Genomic DNA, 19,930 nt, shown 5'->3' with positions numbered 1-19,930 from the left:
CGGTGCTGCCGTCTGAAGACCGACACCGTTGTCTCCTCTCCATCCGGCCGCCCCATTCAAGCTTTGTTTAATTTTACACTCCAAACCATAATGTTTCAATAAGTTCGGATGGCAGTAAAAAAACTGAACGTTAGTTAACCACACAAAGCAAATCGAAAAAATGGGACCAAAAACAGAAGCGAAATAAAACACGCACACGTTTTTTCCACGCGTTTGGTTTCTTTTCGTAAGAAGTTTCGTTTGGTCATTATTATTCTGATGCCCATTTGCGAACAACATTCGTAAAAATGTAAGCTTGCAATATACTTTAGATTTGCAGAATTATCTGGCAGCATAAAAGCAGGCGCGACCTTAAGTAAGTGATCGCTACAAGCCAACATAACGTTCCGAAGCTATTGAGCAATAATTGAGAGAAAATGCTGAAAGCACGTCACCATCCTTATCAGGAGGATAAAACAGTACATCCCAATAACAGTTCCATTTGTAACGCTACATGTCACAACTTTCCGGCCTCTAACGCCGGCCTGGGGGAGCAGTCGAAGAAGAATTGACAAGGAAGCAAGGATGCGCGGTTGGCTTATCGGCTTATGATTCGGTAGTTCGGCTTTCTGGTCGGGCGGATCTTCTTTTTCTATGGTGGTGGCACTGATTCCATTTGACTTAGCGTGTGTGGCTGTTGCTTCTGTTGCGCTCTACAATAACGTCGTACTATCGTACTCATCCATTTGCACGTTTTTTGCTCACACCATTCTCTCCTCCGCGAATGCTTACATATGTCCCAATTTTGCATTCAAATATTCTCCAACCGGACCTTGAATCGTAATCATAAGTATATTGTAGTAATAATAATATTTCCCTTCACATAAAATTCCTTGCACTGTAGCCAATTCATGCCAAACGATTCCTCCAGTATTTTGCCTCTCCTGCCGCTCCAGCGCTGCTTGACTCCACTCCAGTTGAGTAAGTTGATGACTTTTAACCGATGTAATTATTCCGTTATTTTCCAATTAAGGAGTGAAACTGTATCCATGCCTCCTGGCTGTTCTCATCTACTGTTTTTTCGGGGTAAGCCTTCATTGTAATGTTAGTTTTCTTCTCTCTTTTTCTTTAGATAATGACTGCCATTACTAGAATATGTACTTTTTCTTCTATCAACTGTATTGTAATGAGTTGTGATTTTTTGTTTAATTGGATGAGGTGTGGTGTATCTTCTACGAGTAGTGTATCATTTGATTTTAGCATTTTCAATATTACTTTTGCATTGTATGAATTCTACGTGCGAACTCTTAAACTGAATTAGAGAAAAGCCAATATTTTTTCCGACAAAACAGTGACTCTAGGAGGATGCACATGTCATTGCCTCAGTGTAAGGTTTCAGTGTAACGAGCATCACTGTCGTACCCGCCTGACAATATTCATTGGATCGATATGAGTAAAACAGAACAAAACATAAACTCTATTATTCAACTAAAAAATCACTTCACTTGCCCGCTATCCCTCTCGATCTGTCACATCCTCACCTGACACATCCTCACACAAAAATTTTTGTTTTCCATTCATCATCACAATTAATCTTAACAACAGCTGCATCAGGGGACAAGTACGAAAATTCAAACCATTCCCAGGGGATCAACAATAATTCGCTTGAATGAAGATGTTCTTTCAGGCGATCCGTGCCCCCCTGCCTGGAGGAGCACATGCTAGAATCCTCTTCCATGGTGTGTTGTGTTGGTTGTCTAATTTGCTTTGCTTTGTCGAAGAGCGAACATAAAAAAAGCGCCAATGAGTCGATGAGGACCCAAACAAGCTGCCAACATCGGTTGTTGGATTAGTAGTTGGTGGTGGCGTGTACAGGAGAGTGGCGGGAGGGACAATGATTTGACTTAGCGACACTCCCAAACTTTAACCGTCGTGTCCACGCTGCCGGATATGACGTAAGGATGGGACTTATGCATATCTACAAAAGGATAAGAATAGATAGTTTTTTACAATTTTAGAAACCCCTCTGTGGTAAGACACACTACTCACCCAAAGATGTACAGAAATGTGAGTGAGCGTAGAGCGTTTTCATGCAACGCTTGTTGCGAAGATCCCAGATGCGTAGCGTTTTGTCGTCGCTAGCGGAAATCATATACTTGCCACCGGGATGAAACACGATACCACGCACCCAATTGTCGTGGCCGGCCAGCGTAAAGAGGCACAGTCCGGAGCTGACGTCCCAAATCTGCAAAATGATGCAATGTATCAGATATGAATTGGTACTTATATCAAGCATATCATAACCAGTGTACCCACCCTGATCGTTTTGTCTCGTGATCCCGATGCCAGGAATGGACCTTGATGTGCTCCTTTCTTGTTGTCTGCTCCGGCTGCCTCGTTTATAGCCGCTGCGGCCGATTCCGGGGCCCAGGCAATGCATTCTACTGTATTCTCGTGCTCTCGCAGCTCAGCCTGAAAGGAAAAGACAAAGATTAGCAAAGCAATAATCTTGGTCCTATAAACATTTCCGCCTACCTTGCATTCCTTGGAGTTCGTTTGCCAAACTCGAACCGAGTGGTCATTCGAACAGGAGGCCATCAGCGATCCGTCGACGTTCACCCGAACCATGCGTACCCATTCCCGATGTCCTGTGAACGTCTTGACACAGTAGCCACTGGCCACTTCCCACATCTTGATCGTTTTGTCACGGGACGCAGACAGTAGAAAATCGCCCGCTGGCACGAACGAAACCGATGACACATTGTGATCATGACCGTGCATTGTCTTGACACACTCATACGTCTGCTGGAAATCCCACAGTTTGATTGACAGATCCGAGCTACAGGAGGCTAAAATGAAGAAGAAAGCCATAAAAGCTGCTATACAGACTGTAAAGATATCGTCACTTACCGAGAAGCTTCCCTTGTGAATCGAATGCCAAATCCTGTACCGAGTCCGTATGACCCTTGAGCGTACGTTCATATTCACCCGTTTCAAAGTCCCACACCTTGATCGTGGCATCCTCCGATGCCGATACCATCATGCTAAATACCGGATGGAACACAACCCGTGTCACGGTGGCTCTGTGGCCTGCAAGCGCAAACTTTTCCGGCGGGCGCGGTATCCAATCGCTTGGTGTGCGTTTTGCCTTGGTCGGAGCACCCTCAATCACTTCCTTCTCCGCCTCGGACAATTTCGCTTCCAGCTCCATCACTTTCTTTTGCAGCCGAATAACGGAGGTCCACTTTTTCTCGAGCAGCCCACCGTACTTGCGCTCTATCTCGTTCGGCATGTCTGCCTCCTTCCGGAAGGCTTCCAAGGCGTCTGTGTATCCATTGCTTCCCAGATAATCGGCAATCGCTTGGTTACTGTAAGTGGAAACGAAAAGGAGAAATCGATTATTACACATGAAACGACGGATGTATTATCCTGTAGTGCCAGTACAAAAACAGTACTCTTCATTTTTCGAAGCCTAATCAGTCCTTTGTTATGTTAAAGTGTAGCTCTTCGCGACCTTTACAAATTGAACAAAAGAATCTTCTGCTGAAGGTTTAGCAATCGATTAGCATTTGGATAAAAATTAAGCCTTTGGAAATAACCTTAAACTCTGATACTTGTATAAAGCAACGCTTCAGCGTCTTCAAGACTACGCCCATCATACATCTGGAATCTGAATGCATTTGAAGCGGAAGTTCAAATAGGTGATCATTACCTCCAACAGCAGTTTTCCTCCACTCTAACTGTAAATTAAACGACGAATTTGCTATGGAGGCAGTTGCAGGGAAAAAAAAAGATATACCACGATTAATCATTTTCTCATTCGGATCAACAAAACATGACACGAAAGGACGGTGATCCATGTACCGCCGTGATCGCTCATCATCCCACCGATGCACCCGGCACCGAAATGTCTAACAACACAAGTCGCCATTCTTCTATTTATATTTACCGGTTCTCTAGTTCTTTCCAACGAATCCTACTAGAAGGTTTAACCATAGCACAGACTTAATACAAGTCATGCTTCGTTACCTTTGAACGATGGTTTTCGATCAGCCAGGTCTGTCGTGCTCGTCTAACACAATAATTTTAATCACAAAACCACAAACGAGAAGCCGCTTTCGACACTGATCAGAAGGTAAGGTCAATCACTTCCGCGCGCTAGGGGCGCTTCCTAATTTAACACTATTCAGCTCCTTTCAATCTAAAACCTTTGATTTGTAGGACACAGTTAAATCAGATCACTACGCACTAGTTTGAATACAATTTCAGCATCTCCACAATCCATTTTCATTAAAAAATTAACACACTTCAAGGGCGCATGTTTTAAAACACCCCATAAAGGCCTCCCTATTCTAAATAGAGACAAAACTTAAGATCGCACTACTGTAGAAGTCCTCTCAGTGACCTTCGTTTTCCCTCCAAGAGTTTCTCGATCCACTGACAAGTCCACGGAAACAATGAACTGATCAGGAGTCAATCTCCGAAACTAAAGCGATCTTATTTTGCCAATGTTTACATTTTGTGAACTACCTGGCGGCGGTCCGAAGGTTAGCAAAATGGAAAAGTGAGTGGAAAATTTTAAAATAGAAACACTAACAACAGTTTTCAGCTGTTGCTGTGTCGCTTCGGAAGTCAGTGTTGCTCTAGATGATTAACGTTCAATGACTGGCTGATGATGATGAAATGTTCTAGTATTCGTTTATCTTTGATGCGATCACATTTTGATTGATTGTTTGTGGTTTGCATCATGGTTCTTCAAGCATTTGTTTCGTTACACCAATTTATCAGAACCATTCTATCACTATCTTCTACACCATCGTAGAACGCAACTGATCGTGCAAGGGGTGGTCCAATCTGCTACAGATCTCTTAGTAAAGCACATGCATTGCTTACCAATTTTGGATCAATTTCCGCCAACCGTACATCATCATTAGACGGATTTTTCATCAACCACCAACGCCCTCTCGTTTTGAAAGCTATCTCTTGAAGCCACCAACGGCCAAAGGGGAACGGAAACGATTGAAGAGTTAATGCTTACACGGTAAAACTGTGCAGACGAACTACCGAACATAATGGCACATTAGTCACTCAGCGGACCGCGCCAAAATCGCCCGGAGGCCGGTTGTCTAACGGTGCAGGTCGCTTTACGGATCGATTCCGACCTCAGGACATGCTAGATTGGCGACGCCATCGACACTCTGGCGGTACACAGAAGACAGCAGGCTATAAGCGCCTGTTTTGTTTCATACCTCATTGCATCCACAGGCAAATTATAAGCACCGTCCTTCTGTTGGCGAATTTCCGATCTGCCAGCAGCCACCGCTAAGGTGTCTATTCTCGGCACAACCTATTGCCACGGTCGATAGGTACCTATACAAGCAGATAGACCCAATTTTAAATGACCGTAAAAAATAGCTTGAAGTATCTCGCCCTTCGATTGGACCGCGCGCGACGTAGATCGCTATTCACAACAACGTCAAAATCGATCATCATTGCCAGCTAAAACTAATCTGGCTCCAAAGCCTTACCCAAGATTTGAATGTCTGCAGTATACACCGTTTCAGATTCTGCTTTCAAATGGATGTCGGAGATCGCAATCTGAACAGAACGGAACAAATTTCAATCTCAACCGACAATTTGCCATGGAGATCCATCCTTACTGCGTCATAAGGGCAGACACCTGCAAGCCTAAGAGTAGCCAGCCCTTATTACTCGAATTTCCTCGAATTGGTAAACCACGGACGGTGATTTGGTGTAACATTATGAATTACACTCACTGCACTGCAACGTGAATCCAACAAGTCAGTTGATAAACCACCAGCCACGGTGGCGTCTCGCAGCACTAACCGAAAAGCCTCCCCAAGACGGATAAATTATTTAAAACAGCAGCATAATCATCGTCGCTCGTAGGGCAGTCTCGACGATCATCTATCTGATGCCGGTCGATCGTTAACGGAGTATCGCCGCAGCGAAGTCTTTCGAAAGTGATCTCACACGAAAACGCCCACCATTTCACGCGCTACATGAAGGGCGACCGCGTAAACGTAAACCTTAAGTCATCAGCTGTGACCGGTCAGTAGTAGGGTAGTACATTCATATCGAACTGAGTTGCATAGATCGTTGGTACCGATCGCGACATAATCACACACCGATACGGTAAATTCGCCAGAATTATCGCAGATCATTGAACCGCCACTGGGTTGGCATCAGGTCGACCTTGGCGGGGTAAGATTCCTCTCGAAGAAGTTCTCCCTTCCAGCGGACCCTAGCAACCAGCAGGTTCACTGCGATTAGTTGACATCGGGCTAGCGAGAGAATTACGCTGCGTGTCGCGCCAACAACTTCAACTGACTCTAAGGCAGGTGTGGCAAATTAAGCGTGATGTGCATTTTCTATGTTTTTTTTTCTTCTTTTATAAATTTTGCTTCATTAAAATCAATTTTATAGCTCTATCTTTTCATTTGTATTATGATTTTTTTACAACACATTTCAAACATTGAATAAACATATGAAAAAGATTATTTTGCGATAATTAATTCATAACAATATCCAGAATAAAACGAAAATTCAATCTTTCTTCCTTTGGGACCGAGAATTGAGCCCCGGTTCTGCCGTCTCAAGTCTACCGCCGAGCCGCCCCTTACTAAATTATCAAATTTCTGAGTTAATCGACGGGTTGATTTATGGTTGTTTATTGTTTGAAACAATTTCTCCTTTACTTTTATAAATAATTCATCATTTACACTAGCGATCTGCACATCTAGCTGCAGCTCAAACGCGTTGGACATCCCTGCTGCTTTTTTATGTGAATGTTTCTTTAACGCTAGCATCCACATGAGTCCCACCACCGGTGGCCGCAAGAAGGTGCGCAGTTGCATGCAGATTGCAAAATTTTTCCGCGGTTTGTACGCCTGAACATGTGTACCATGGGCTTCTTGTCTCTGCGCTCGCACGAAACGATTAGGGAGCGTACACGACACCTCTCACCAACCCTGCACACCGAGAGGCACGGGAATGTGAAACGACCACAACAAGAACCGGTCACGAAAACCCAGCGTCAAAATTGTGCAGCACCGTGCCCTGTTGAACTTCTGGTGCGCCGAAACCCACGGCGACAAGAGACAGAGAACTTGAGAGTTCGCGAAAAACAAACAAGTTTTTCACCGCTGACCGACAAAAATTGCAACGGCGACGGCACCGTCGTTTTACGCCATCCACATATGTGGTAGTATGGTGGAAATATTCCAAGAACTGTTGGTCCCAAAGGTACACACGCAACATAATTGAGAATTGGATATTTTTTTTTCTAATGCAGACCTTCACCGTACCATAACAGCTTCTGTCGCGGATTCTTTTGGATCGCAATTTATCTTCAGAAACGAGACCAAAACTCGGCTGTAAACATCGATTGAGAGATTGCTGCTGCACTAAATGATTGGCTCATTATTCATCCTAAATGGCCGTTTCCTTCCTATGTACAGCAGTTGGAAGCGTTTGCGAAACTAAACGCACTCACGAGATAAGGAAAAACCACTCAGTCATATGCGGATAATTTACGTTAAACATATGTCGTTGAACTTTACTAAAGACGAATAACCAACCGCCAACTTCACCAAACGGCTTGCATGTTGTCGCAATCTGAAGTCTTCTTAGTGTTGGGAAAAGGGTTTGGGCTTATGCTGAATATAGAAGTAGTAGTGTTAGTAGTCGGGAAGTTAAGCTTCTCAAGCGATAGATATGGCCTTTACTTACTGGCAGTCCGAAAGCGGGTGGGTGAGGAAGTACCTACATAGAACCAGAATCCATTAGAGTAGGAATTCTTGCTGTATACCCTTCTTTTTCTGTGCACTGTCATTGAGCAGGTGTGTTGCAATCGAGAGACTGGCCACACGAACAACAAGGGTAGGATTTTGCGATGTCATTCGGTGAAGCAATCGTTCTTCAAATGATTTTCCCCATCGCGATTAGCGTGTTAAGGAAGGTGGGCCCGTCTCGGCAAAAAAAAACGATGTGACCGAGTTCATTAGCCAAATAAAACTATTTCTTAATTTCGCGCTATCAAACTAATTTTAATTTAAATTGGCATTGGCAAGCTCATTATGAATTATGCCAAACGCAAAGATTGTTTTGAGAAATCGCCGAAAATTTTCCCACAAAGAATAAAATGAGATAGTAGAATGAAAATTAAAGTCACCAAAAAACATATCCAACTTTATGTTTGTTGACTGATTGACATTAATTAACGAAAATTAAATTTAAAAAAATTGAAGTATAGGCAGCAATGATTTTTACCAACGAATAAAATGGTTTAAATGTTTAAACCGAATTTCTTTTTAATCATAGTGAAAACGCTGATCATTAAATAATACTCGTGCATTGTATTAAATAAAAGTAACCTACTCCAACTGTTATGAAAAAACGAAGGATTTCAAGCGACGAACTCTCTGTTCGAAGAATTCACATTTACCGCCATGTTGATGTTCTTGCTGGGCTATGCAAATTAAAGTAAACCACCAAACCCCTGCGTAACTTTTCCGATTCGTGGCCATAGCACACCGAACGACATCAAATATCGTCTTTGCTGGCGATTGCAACATCCAATTCCATCCCATGCTTACGTACAGAAGGAGGGCACGAAAAACCGCGCCATTTCAAGTGGACGATCTTGAAAACCCACCAACCATAACTGCACACCAACGCCACGCCACGCCGGGCTTCTAACGTGCGGTGGCAATCGCGGAAAGGAACAGGTTAAACCACTGCCTAACTCGGAGTCGTGGTTCTTCTTCTCCCCTTAGTCAACGTACCACACGAACCACCGGATAGAAATCGTTCTATTAGATGCACTCCCTCGGCGAATGCAATTGCACTCCAAACTGCATCCAAATCCAGACACTATGGCCAGTTCGGTACAGGAGACAAACTACGCGTCTAATGTCTTTTTTCGCGCCGCTACCGTTGGAACCGCGCTGGCGCGTGTTCAAGGACACTGTTTGCAGCACGCGTGAGCCTCGCTCTCCTTACTGAGAGACCGTGCAGATGTGCACCATCGTGCTCCGGCGTCGTTTACTAAATTCGTCACTGCTGCTGAATTATGAGCACGTTCTACCATTATCCCTTCTCTTGCAAACAGATTGAATACGTCACGTCAATAAAGAATCATTTGATAGTGGGAAGTGGGGGATACTAATCTGTAGTTTGAAGGGAGCGGTAGGATATGCTTCCTTCAAATTTACCCTTTAACTAATACAAATTGAATAGGTTAAAAACTATGTTTCCATCATTCAATGACCAATATACTAACACGTGGCACAAGACTGAGCGACAGATCTCTCTGTCTCTCTCGTTTAGGTTTTCGCTTCAGAGGATAACAACCGATCGACCGTTCGTCAGATCAAACGCACCACACCACACTTCGCGCTGTGCCGAGGAAACTCGGAGCAAGCTTTCGGAGTGGGAAAAACCGTGCCATACGTGCAGCGGCAAAAGCTATCGTCCTTGGACGCTTAGAAGGAAAAAAGAATATCCCACCAACGTGCTCGCACATCGTGCTCTGTCTTTCTTGCGCTCGTGCGCAGTTTACCGAAATATTTCTGCAATGATTTTTTGCAAAAAGCTTAAGAACCACCAGGCACACACACACGGTTAGCTATGTGCCGATGGGGTGGGAAATAGATCCGCACCATACACGTCGATCTGTTTTTGCCGATACGATCGAGCTCACTCCATTCGGAAAATGTCCAGACAGTGACAGTCCTGCGACAACATCTCGACGGCACAGGCAGCTTAATTCAGTTCAAGTCGCTACTTCAGACGCTTTGGGGGAAATAAAAATCTGCCACGCCTGGGCAGAACTATTCTAGTAAACGCAAGTTTTGTGAATACTCTAGTAACTGTGGCCTACATTTAATATCTAACTAGTGATAGTTCGTTTTTCTATTTGTGCAACGTTTGATCGTGTCTTAGAACAAACTCGAAATGGTTATGCATGCGTATGTGTGCTTGGATATATGTTTGTGTTAAGTGCTAAGTTTCAAACAAAAATAGAAAACGACGCCTGATCGCATACGGAAAACCGTGTCAAGCTAGAATCGACTAACGATGCTTCTGACCCAGATGCGACACTGGTGACACAGTGAGACGAAATACTTCATTTGTGGAGCATTTTGTTGCTTGCGATTAAGGCCAGCTTTGCGGTGAAGCTGAAATTATACCTTAACGAGTGATTTCTTTGACATTCTTTACGCAAAAGTTAAGAACAAGAAACTAAAGTGCAGTGAAAGTTGTGCAGAACAAATCAACCGAGAGCAGCAAAAGTATTCTCATCACAAAATGGATGTAAGGGATAACTTTACTGACTTTACGCTGGCGTCGAACTACATCATGCAGTTGGCGATCGACGAATATCAGGCGGAACGCAATTGGACACGACTGATCGACAGATATTGGAACCTGGTCGAAGACCTGCTAGGAGGTAATTATGCACACACATTATGTTGGATGTTTACAGCTTGTGAGCTTTTACTGTTTATGATCGTTAACGATATTCTTAATGCTCTTCATGACTAAATAATAATCTGATGTGATCTGATAATCTTTTTGGATTTTAGTCGGACATTTATTCTTTGTTCATGGGAAACGATCTTGTATAAATACTCAAAACTCCAATTACAACATATTAATAAGGATAAATAAACAGCTGCAATAATAATGTCTAATTCACATAAATCTTCTGAAAAATCAACAAATTTCAGGACAAAACCATATTTTATTTATTTATAATTAATTATGACGGTCCAGTGCCGTATTGTTCACACCGCTTGTGTTGATCAAATTCTATAATCATATTGATAAGGCATTTCCTCCTTTTTTCTTGCATTATCCCGGACATACTCGGTTGGACAAAACTATATTCTAATTCAAAAATTAAGCTTTTTTCCTACAAGGAAATATGTTAGTCACTCTTGCCATACCTTTAATCAAACAAAATATTAACCTTAACCAATGAACTCAACCAATGCCACACAAGGAGCACATGTGTTACCTTCTTGTAAGCATTCAAGGGCCTCATCTCTCTACCAATGGCGCGGTTAATGTATTATGTACATTCATACTTAATGATCGCCGCCGGCAGAAGAAGCTAGGAATGGTAGACATCGTTTATGCTCATATTGTCCTCCTACGGCGCAAAACGATGGCCCACGACTGTTCGCTCCGAGGCAATCGGTTCAAATTCACGGGCAAAAGCCACATCAAACGACAATGCTTTCTCAAGTTCAAGTGTGTATGTGGTGCTGCAGTCATTTGCATAGCAAAGCGAAACCCACCAAAAACCACATGCTGTCACCGTGAGCTTGACCTAATTAAGCAAATCATTTACAAACCCTTCTACTGAGAGCCGTGATAAACGGCCAACATGAAAGCAGATTTCCATCCAACCGGCAAGAGTTATGTATCACTACGAAGATAATAACTAATTGCCCTTCTTTCTCATTGTGCGAGACCATAATATGTGCATCTTGATTGCCGCTTCATCACCGCAAAAGCGGACCGTTGCGCAACGTACATATGAAAAGTGTGAGAGAAGGCCAGTATTTGCCTTGTCAGGCGATTGCGAAAGTTCGCCTGATCTTGGTATCATTTTTCTTCAGGTCGATAAACTTGACCACCGTTGGGCTTTCATTCTTTGCAAGAAATTGATGTTAATATTCAAAGTCATGTGTGGCAAATGACATCAGTCAACAAGCTGATCGCAACAAGCGCACGGTGCCACAGGGTACGCGCGAAGGTCTTTCATAGTTTTGTCACCGGAATGTTTGTTTACTTTGCTTTTTACACACTCGTTTGACATTACCCAACTTTTGTAACAGGGCTTCAACTCGAGGTCATAAAATTTACGGGCTTGCTTCTGTATACAGGAAATAGCGGTATTCATCCATTCCTTGTGCCGAAACTGATTGCAACATTTCATCTGCCTTAATCGAACTTACTAAGGCGCAAGGTCTTTTTTGATCGAATTTGCCGACGAAGATCAGCGTAATTAATTGCTTGATTCGCTTTTTCGTCGTTCGAACAAGTCATCACGCGGTAAAAGTCTTCTTTTTTTAAAATTTTTATATTATTGATGAACAAAAAATACAAAATAAATTGTTAGTATAATCATTAGCAACTAAAGAAGAAAAATTATTTGCGGCTAGGTTAATTAGACATTTCGTTTAATTAACAATCAGTTTAAGTTATTAGAATGAACCATGTTGATGGGAATTTTTCTAGAATAGATTTTTCAAGCATAGAGACTTTAACAAATTTGTGCTCAATCCGGTCGGATCAGCAATATGAATAAACAGTTATTTAGTCCCCAAAAAGCCGTTGCTTTTCTGATGAACTTGATCAATTATGCGAAGAATTCTGTTAGCCACCTTCGACGAATTGTAACCTTCGTTTAAGGCAGAAAAGGTGATGATATTTACTGAACAAAAAATGTTACAACCTGTTCCCAATATGAACGGCTACCGAATGCGATCGCATTCCGCATTAATCATTCATTCAATCATTTGCATCGGGGGACTGCATCGGAACAATGCGTCTCATCTGGTGTCCGGTTTTAGTTTGGCTTTTTATGTTCTTGAAGACATTGACTTCCAAAAAAAAAACAAGACTGACATAGAGAGCGAAAGTTCATCAATGCTAGAGCTATCGATTGTGTAACATATCATATTAAACGATTATTTTTAAATGTTGTTCCAAATATAAAACTATCATTTTTCGTCTTCACATCAATAGATCCGCGAGCGAAGCATCTCCCGTTCATGGACAATCCACTGCCAACGCTTGGGATGGTGTTGACCTACCTCGCCTGGGTGTTGATCATTGGACCGACGTACATGCGCGACCGGAAACCAATGCAGCTGACAAATACACTCTTCTACTACAACCTCGGACAGGTCCTGCTGAGCGCATACATGTTCTACGAGGTAAGTCCCTCCACTGATCATCATCGAAATTTAATGGTACAAAAAAACAGAATTGCATCACTCATTTTTATGGCTCCTTCCTTCTGCAGCACCTGATGGCAGGCTGGGCCCGTGGATATAGCTTGACATGCCAACCGGTCGACTACAGTGACGACCATCTGTCCCGTCGGGTGAGCAAAGCAATTAAAACTTTTCATTTCCATATAAACAAGAGCGAATCTGCATATTTTACTACTTCATTTTACTATCTCTCTTCACAGATGTTCAATCTCTGCTACATCTACTACCTTTCGAAGCTATCTGAATTTGCGGATACGGTATTCTTTGTGCTGCGCAAGAAAAAGTCACAAATTTCATACCTTCATCTTTATCATCACTCGCTTACACCCATCGAGGCTTGGATTCTAACCAAGTTCCTCGCAGGTATGCTCTCCTCAACGTGTATCGTTGTTGGTGCACGACAAGCAAGGATTTTCATCGTCGTCTACCTCCAACTAATGCGTTATCTTGCTCTCGTTGTTGTACAGGTGGTAATACAACGCTTCCCAACATTATCAACAACTTCGTCCACACGCTGATGTATCTGTACTACATGCTGTCGTCGATGGGACCACGCTATCAAAAATATCTTTTCTGGAAGCAGTTTTTGACCGAAATACAGATTGTGAGTATTCTTGCCGCTACCATTGCTAGCATGCTAATGTTGTATAAATATGAACCTTATGTTTTCTTGTTGAATTCTTGTTTTTTAGGCCCAATTTATTATCTGCATCGGGCATGCAATCAACGCACTGTTTACGGATTGCGCCTACCCAAAGTTTATCACCTTCTTGTTGCTGTGCAATGCAAGCATATTCTTCGTTCTGTTCATGAATTTCTATCTGGAAAATTACCGAAGGAAGGCCACTGTGAAGGCGGTCCAAGAAACGACGACAGCTCAAACCCCAACAGCATCCGGACAGCACCAACAAACGGTATCAACCGAGACGCTCAAGAAGCAACAATGACTTTCCCTATTCGAAAGACTGAATACGGATATCAAGTGATTTTTGTAAATAGCACTACCTATCTGTTGAGCAATTAATGTGATTTAAGACATTTTAAGGGGAGGATGAAAAAAAAACATAACCAGTTATAATTATAGTAGATTAGTTTGTTCTTTTCCTTATACTAACAATGAATGATTCTACCAAAAATATATCATCCAAAACCTTTCCTACATGGAACGGTTGAATCAATTAATTGTAAATAATTACAAAATTTTGTTTAAAAAGATTTAAACATGATTATTGAACCCGATATTCAATATTGAGCATTGAAGACCAATATAGCAATAGAAATCAAATCGTATGAAAAATAAAAATAAAAACAATAAAAAATGCAAAATAAAAGTTTCAAATATCGTATTTTCAACTACGACTTCGTAAACCTGTCTAATTTGGCACCAAAACCAGAGGAAAAGCTAGGGAGTTGATTTGGTAGCACCATTTATTGTGCGTGAAAACACATAATTCTACAATGAAACGACTTTCCCTTTAGATTGTCTTCCTTATTTGGTATCACGCTCAGGGAGTTCATCGTTTTTTCATGATTAGATTTTTCTCATCACTACTTCCCACGATCATAATTAACGCGTCGCTGTCTTGAGCATTGACGTCACTGTACAAAGGGTCGATCACAGCTGCCAAAAGTGAAAAAGTATAAACACATTTTCGATAATTGTTAGCAAGTTCCTGCATAAAATGCGTACGAAATGCATGTAAAGATATGCAGTTATGAGCATGCCAAAAGTGATCGAGGCGTTGCTAGATGATCCGAAAATATCAAACTTAAATTCAACGAACCAAAGTCAAAAAGATTTGTTGAGTCAATCGAGTCGTTTTTCGAGTGAAAAAGACTGAAATTAGTATATACTACCAGAAAAATTTAAGCTGATTGTAACAATACGCTACTAACATGTAGTATAAAAAGTATAAAAACACAATTTTTCCAGCCAAGCTATCAACCTGCATCCTCAGAATGAAACGTTACTCAAGACGAAGGTAACGCTTCTACCGTTTATAGTCATTTACAATCTCACACCTAGGTGGCGCTAGTAGTATTTCATCGATCGATGTCTACGGCGAAGGTTATTTTGCAAATTGCATGGGAAGGAGATACCGTACGAACGTTTGTTGGTCTTTTTGGTACACTAATTGTTTATACGCCATTTTTTTTATGTTTCAAAGTATATCAAAATACTATATACTCAAAAAAAAAAAACAAAATACTATTTATACTTTCATCATGCTCGTAATTGAATGGAGTGAGCTTGCGATCGGTTGATAATGTCCGAATATTTTGCAATAATCCCTATCGCTTTTTTATGTCACTATTATTATTTTTATAGTCCTATTGTGACGTATCGACGTGTTTTTTGATAGACAAAAACAACACAAAAACTGAGATTAGTCACGCTGGAGGAAGTAGCCGATAGTATGTATGTATGTCGTCATCGGCGGCGTGAATAGTAAACCTCCTATCGCTCGAATGCGCACACGTGCACATACGTGCAGGAAGGAAGAGACCACTATGCAGGAAAGATATGCCTTTTGTTATTGCTACCTTTAGTACGATCTTTATATAAAACTATATTTGTTTTGGTAGATCTTCTAGCACATTATAACAAAAAAAAAACCACACAAGTTTACCTTCGCAATTATGTATATTGCCGTATGAAATACGTTATTTGAAAGTATAAAATTTGTTACAAGGATGTTAGCGTAGTATTAACGAATTTAAAATTGTACTATTTTTTTTTCTTTTTACGACACATCTTGTCAAAGTAGATGGGACATTTTTAAGATTAATAAACGTCATTTATTGAGACAAAGCTGTACTCTGAGCGGCTGAAAGGCGTTACTATCTGTTGCCAATTATGACGCCAAATCTCAAAACCAAAATTCGAATCATCTATCTACCCACCTATCTAATCTAGCGGTCGATCAAAGACCTTTCCTCGACACCAATCACCGGATGACACTTTTCTCCTAACAAAGAGACGTGAAGATGACGATGGCAACCATACACCCCTCTCAGTTGGAGGCCATTTCTATCAGTCCAATCGATTTATTTGTTGGACCAGGGAAAAGCGTTTGCCCCGTCCTAACCCTCGTAGTCAATCCGTTAGTTTATATGGGTTTCAAACTGGCAAAAAAAAAATTTCGGCTCCGCTCGTTCAACATGCACGTGGCAGGCGCATTATAGACACACACCAAAAAAAATTCCAACATTTCGTAACACGCAATAAGCAGGTCTGTTGTAGAGCTGCCAACACAAACCGACCAGTAGCCATAAAAAGACGCTGCCACCGGGTGGGAAGGAAGTCAACGACGTGTTTCTCGCCCATATCTATTCGAAACGGGGAGGGAGATTTAAAGAAAATCGACAAGGGTCGCGCTTCCAAACAAAAACCCCACAACAACTTCCACACGGCGTTCCGTATGAGCAGAGCTCTTCCTATTGCCATTTGATTCGAGTTGCATCGCAAAGGTGAGATGTGAATGTGTTGAAGATCGTCTGCTTCGGGAAGACGGACGGACACTAACGGCATTTTGTCCACTAAGCTTCCACTTCCGCCGGTGTTACTTTTCTAATTCCAACGTGTATTTTTACACCCAACGCGAACATAAATAAATTACACGATTGCCGAAGAAAAAGTGTTAGGCAAGAGATTGTGACAATGTGATGGTGTGAAAAGCGTACGATAATCGAACGATTGGTCGAGCAATAAGCATGCACGGGTGTGTCTGGGTGTACCCAGCAGCAAATGGATGCATATTGCTTTGGTTCCTACTGTGTCCTACTGTGAGATCAAATTTTTGTATCGATTTGCCAATTGATAGAAGAATTACCTGCTAAGTGAGTAACGAAATAACGCACTGCAGAATTCATTAAAGATTTCAAGAGTCATAAATATACATAAATCGTCTTTGGATTAAGAAAAATGATGATGGCAAGAATGTCAAAAGAAGCTGATGCAGCCGATTTACCAAATGATTTAAAATACATTATTCCACACTTTATTGAATTTTAAATACCTCAATTGCAGACACATCATTTTGCAGCCCACAAATGGACTAAAACTCTTGAAAGCTTGGCTAAATGATTTTAAAACAGAAGCCGGTTTGTGAAACGATAAAAATAAATCATACAATTTTCTTAAATGCATATTAATAAATCAAAATCTAACTCACGGACGGTAAATCCCAAAGGAACAGGAGAGTAAAAAGAATAACTGATAGACTAAAAGAAGTCTATTAAGTCCGTCCGAAAATTGATGCTTCCTTCCTGAGTGCCTGCTCCACGACTTTAACACTTCCCTTCACCAAACTAAAAGTGGGCCTCTGGCCGTGCCGGTATTTTGCTCCAAAATATGGGTGAAAGTGAAGCACATACACAACACAACATATAAATAACTCCCCCATCAATCGCCCCGTGAGACCATTATTTTCATGACACACTTCTCAATCGTACCATTAGATCCGCACAGGATGGAGTAAAAAGCCGTTCGATTTCGAGCGCGATGATGATTTCAGAAATCATTAAGCGAGAATTCTCGCTTCTCACACCCAGTATAAGCCGCGAAGAGGTACGTTTTGAGGACAGTAGTAGTACTATTTTAAGAACGCTTATCCTCCAGTAGAACAAAAATTACGTTCTCCAATTATCTACCCATTCCTCTATTATCTCTATTTGCCCTGATTTACTTTAATTCTTTTCGTGAAAAAATAGTAAAATGACTGGAAATAAAAAAAAAACTCACAGCTCCTCGCGCTGCCGTTGTGACAACACCATTTTCATGTTTTGATCTGCTGGTGAATGATTGTAAAAAACGTCCTCCTCCTGCTGTTCCGTGCTGGTGCCTGCTTGGTTTCCTGCTGCCGAAACTGTATCCTTTTACGGTTCCTTCGGATTACTGCTTCCGCCACCGATTGATCCGTGGCAGTGGAAACGGTTCAATTGAAGTTGCCCCTGCGCGAAGGACACGATCTTTTTTTCACTTTTACACACTAACTAGCACTAGCCGATTACGACACAGCCAAACCGGAAAGATGCCGATTTTATTCGTTAAATTCAATTAACTTTTCGCTTTCGATCAACTTCTTTTTTTTGCACTTTCACTACAGGGAGTATAACTCGATCAATTTCGCTCAAAATTTCGCTTCCTTTCTTTGCACCTTTTCCACGGTTAGTTTACACCTTATTACGAGCTAGCGGCCTTTTTTAATCTGCCGCTTCGTAAAATTGCACAAGGGTCGTAAATATTTTCCTGACTTATACGTATTGTATTCTCTTTTTCAATTTTTTTTTTGCGTCGTCGATTTGTCGTTGGTCGAGATACAGCTTTGATAGCTTCCGTTCCAGATATTAGCGCACCAGAGAACGCTGTCAAACGCTCAGATTCCTCTGGATTGGCAAAGACGGTTCGATTGTGACGTCTTGCCTTACGCTTACGCTGGGTAAATCCAAGTCTTCGCGACTTTGCACTCAGCTGGAACCAAACTGTATAACGCTATCGTCGTCGTTTCACTTGCTGTATGCTTTGTTGTGCTGTTGTATCATCTAAAATGAGACAAAAAGAACATAGAGAAATTATTAGCATTTTCTTATTTTTAACACATTTCTATCAACAATATCATCATTCAAACTATTTGCAAAACAGTAAAGAATCCTTAGAAATAAAATGGCCTGACATTGGATATCAACCGTGGCAAATCAATGTCAGAACCATAAAAACATCCATCGGTAGCTTTCGTACAGTAGCACGACCAAAACAAAACAATAAAAAATAGTAAAAGAAAAAGAGACGAATAAACACTAGAAAGCTCCACGGTAAAGAAACGTTGGACACAATGTCACCTGAACCAAACATATGCAACGTTTTCACTGAGCTTACTCGTTTCAATGAATCCGGTGAACCATTCAGCACCATTTGTATTTGGTTTTATTTTCCACCCGTACACCTGAGCAACGCTTTTATATACACATGACGATGCACCTACGCTTGGAAAATGAGATATTGAGAATGATACACCACTGTACCAGCTACTGTTACACTTTCAACCGCTAAGTCACGTTTCTTGTTGGTGTTATTCTTAAAGTAATAGAACAAGCTACTACCTGAGTATCGACTTCTTATTTAGCATTAAATTTCATCAACACTAACGCGTCTTTCGGTAATCGAATTTAATGTTAATACACCTCGTAAATCTTATCTAAGTCTCCCTGGACCTGATCAGTGCTAAAATCAGACAAAAACAATTTGCTGTTCAATAAATTAGCACACGCTTGAATCGATTGAATAATTTTGAAGTAAAATCCACCGAGTGCAACTTCCTTGTGCGGGCGGAACAAACAAAGAAGGTGACGACCAATGTCACGAATGGTTAATTTATGCAACACCTTTATCGTGCGCTGTTTATTCGGAAGTTGGCTATGTGCTGTGTCTTCTTGGGTTTTGCGTTCTCGGTTCCTTACAACAGAATTAAAACCCACATGAAGATTCCAATCCTTGCGGAGCTACTAAAGTGTGTTTTATTTCATTGTTCTTTGTTTTTAATTTTTCCTTTCCGGACAAGGGCTTTTTCCTGTCGCGACATAACCTTTGCACGTTTTTGTTCCTCTTTCGCCCAATCGCGATACCCAGATCCGGTGAATAAATTACCAAATTCTTTAACAAAAGAACTGGTCTGTATAATCTACCCGCAGTAAAGACGTGGAAAAACATACTGTAGAATGTCTGGAGATTACATGTTTCTAGAGCAAGGTCTAGCCGATGCTTTAGATCGATAATTGGTCCTGTTTGGTGGTCGCTACTATATATTAACCTTGCTCGAATTTCGGCGGGGTTTTTTTTTCAAACATAAAGCAAACGTACACCTTTTGCTTATAACGACAGTATTTTATATACATAACAGTAAGCACCATCATAATCA

At 41.4% G+C, this 19,930-nt stretch overlaps 3 protein-coding genes across 3 annotated transcripts in view; 2 read left to right on the top strand and 1 right to left on the bottom strand.

Annotated features, from left to right (window-relative positions):
• LOC126556435 (uncharacterized) overlaps positions 1–19,930 on the top strand; it is a 507,197-nt gene that overhangs the window by 216,488 nt on the left and 270,779 nt on the right. The window lies entirely within an intron of this gene.
• On the bottom strand, positions 1,731–17,941 carry LOC126556133 (lissencephaly-1 homolog). Its single transcript, XM_050211351.1, has 6 exons — positions 17,758–17,941; positions 2,890–3,347; positions 2,515–2,828; positions 2,296–2,451; positions 2,029–2,224; positions 1,731–1,957 (listed from the first exon to the last, which is right to left on the bottom strand). The coding sequence occupies exons 1-6, from the start codon at positions 17,793–17,795 to the stop codon at positions 1,884–1,886; spliced, it is 1,236 nt and encodes a 411-aa protein (XP_050067308.1). The 5' UTR covers positions 17,796–17,941; the 3' UTR covers positions 1,731–1,883.
• LOC126556249 (elongation of very long chain fatty acids protein AAEL008004-like) lies at positions 10,312–14,037 on the top strand. Its single transcript, XM_050211476.1, has 6 exons — positions 10,312–10,453; positions 12,763–12,953; positions 13,043–13,123; positions 13,214–13,376; positions 13,481–13,617; positions 13,706–14,037. The coding sequence occupies exons 1-6, from the start codon at positions 10,312–10,314 to the stop codon at positions 13,958–13,960; spliced, it is 969 nt and encodes a 322-aa protein (XP_050067433.1). The 3' UTR covers positions 13,961–14,037.

This window comes from Anopheles maculipalpis, chromosome 2RL (genome assembly GCF_943734695.1).
Source record: "Anopheles maculipalpis chromosome 2RL, idAnoMacuDA_375_x, whole genome shotgun sequence".
In the NCBI taxonomy this organism is placed as follows: domain Eukaryota; kingdom Metazoa; phylum Arthropoda; class Insecta; order Diptera; family Culicidae; genus Anopheles; species Anopheles maculipalpis.
Note: the sequence above shows the minus strand (reverse complement) of the source record. Positions and strands in the feature narration are given on the sequence as shown.

What these genes read in the sequence shown, in the direction of transcription:
- LOC126556249 (XM_050211476.1), top strand. Translation starts at nt 10,312, where the DNA reads ATGGATGTAAGGGATAACTTTACTGACTTTACGCTGGCGTCGAACTAC. An exon ending in GCGCATACATGTTCTACGAG is followed by an intron (nt 12,954 to 13,042) that starts GTAAGTCCCTCC and finishes TTCCTTCTGCAG; the next exon opens with CACCTGATGGCAGGCTGGGC. An exon ending in TCTAACCAAGTTCCTCGCAG is followed by an intron (nt 13,377 to 13,480) that starts GTATGCTCTCCT and finishes GTTGTTGTACAG; the next exon opens with GTGGTAATACAACGCTTCCC.
- LOC126556133 (XM_050211351.1), bottom strand. Translation starts at nt 17,795, where the DNA reads ATGAAAATGGTGTTGTCACAACGGCAGCGCGAGGAGCT. An exon ending in CAACGGCAGCGCGAGGAGCT is followed by an intron (nt 3,348 to 17,757) that starts GTGAGTTTTTTT and finishes TTCCACTTACAG; the next exon opens with TAACCAAGCGATTGCCGATT. An exon ending in CGAACTCCAAGGAATGCAAG is followed by an intron (nt 2,452 to 2,514) that starts GTAGGCGGAAAT and finishes TTTTCCTTTCAG; the next exon opens with GCTGAGCTGCGAGAGCACGA.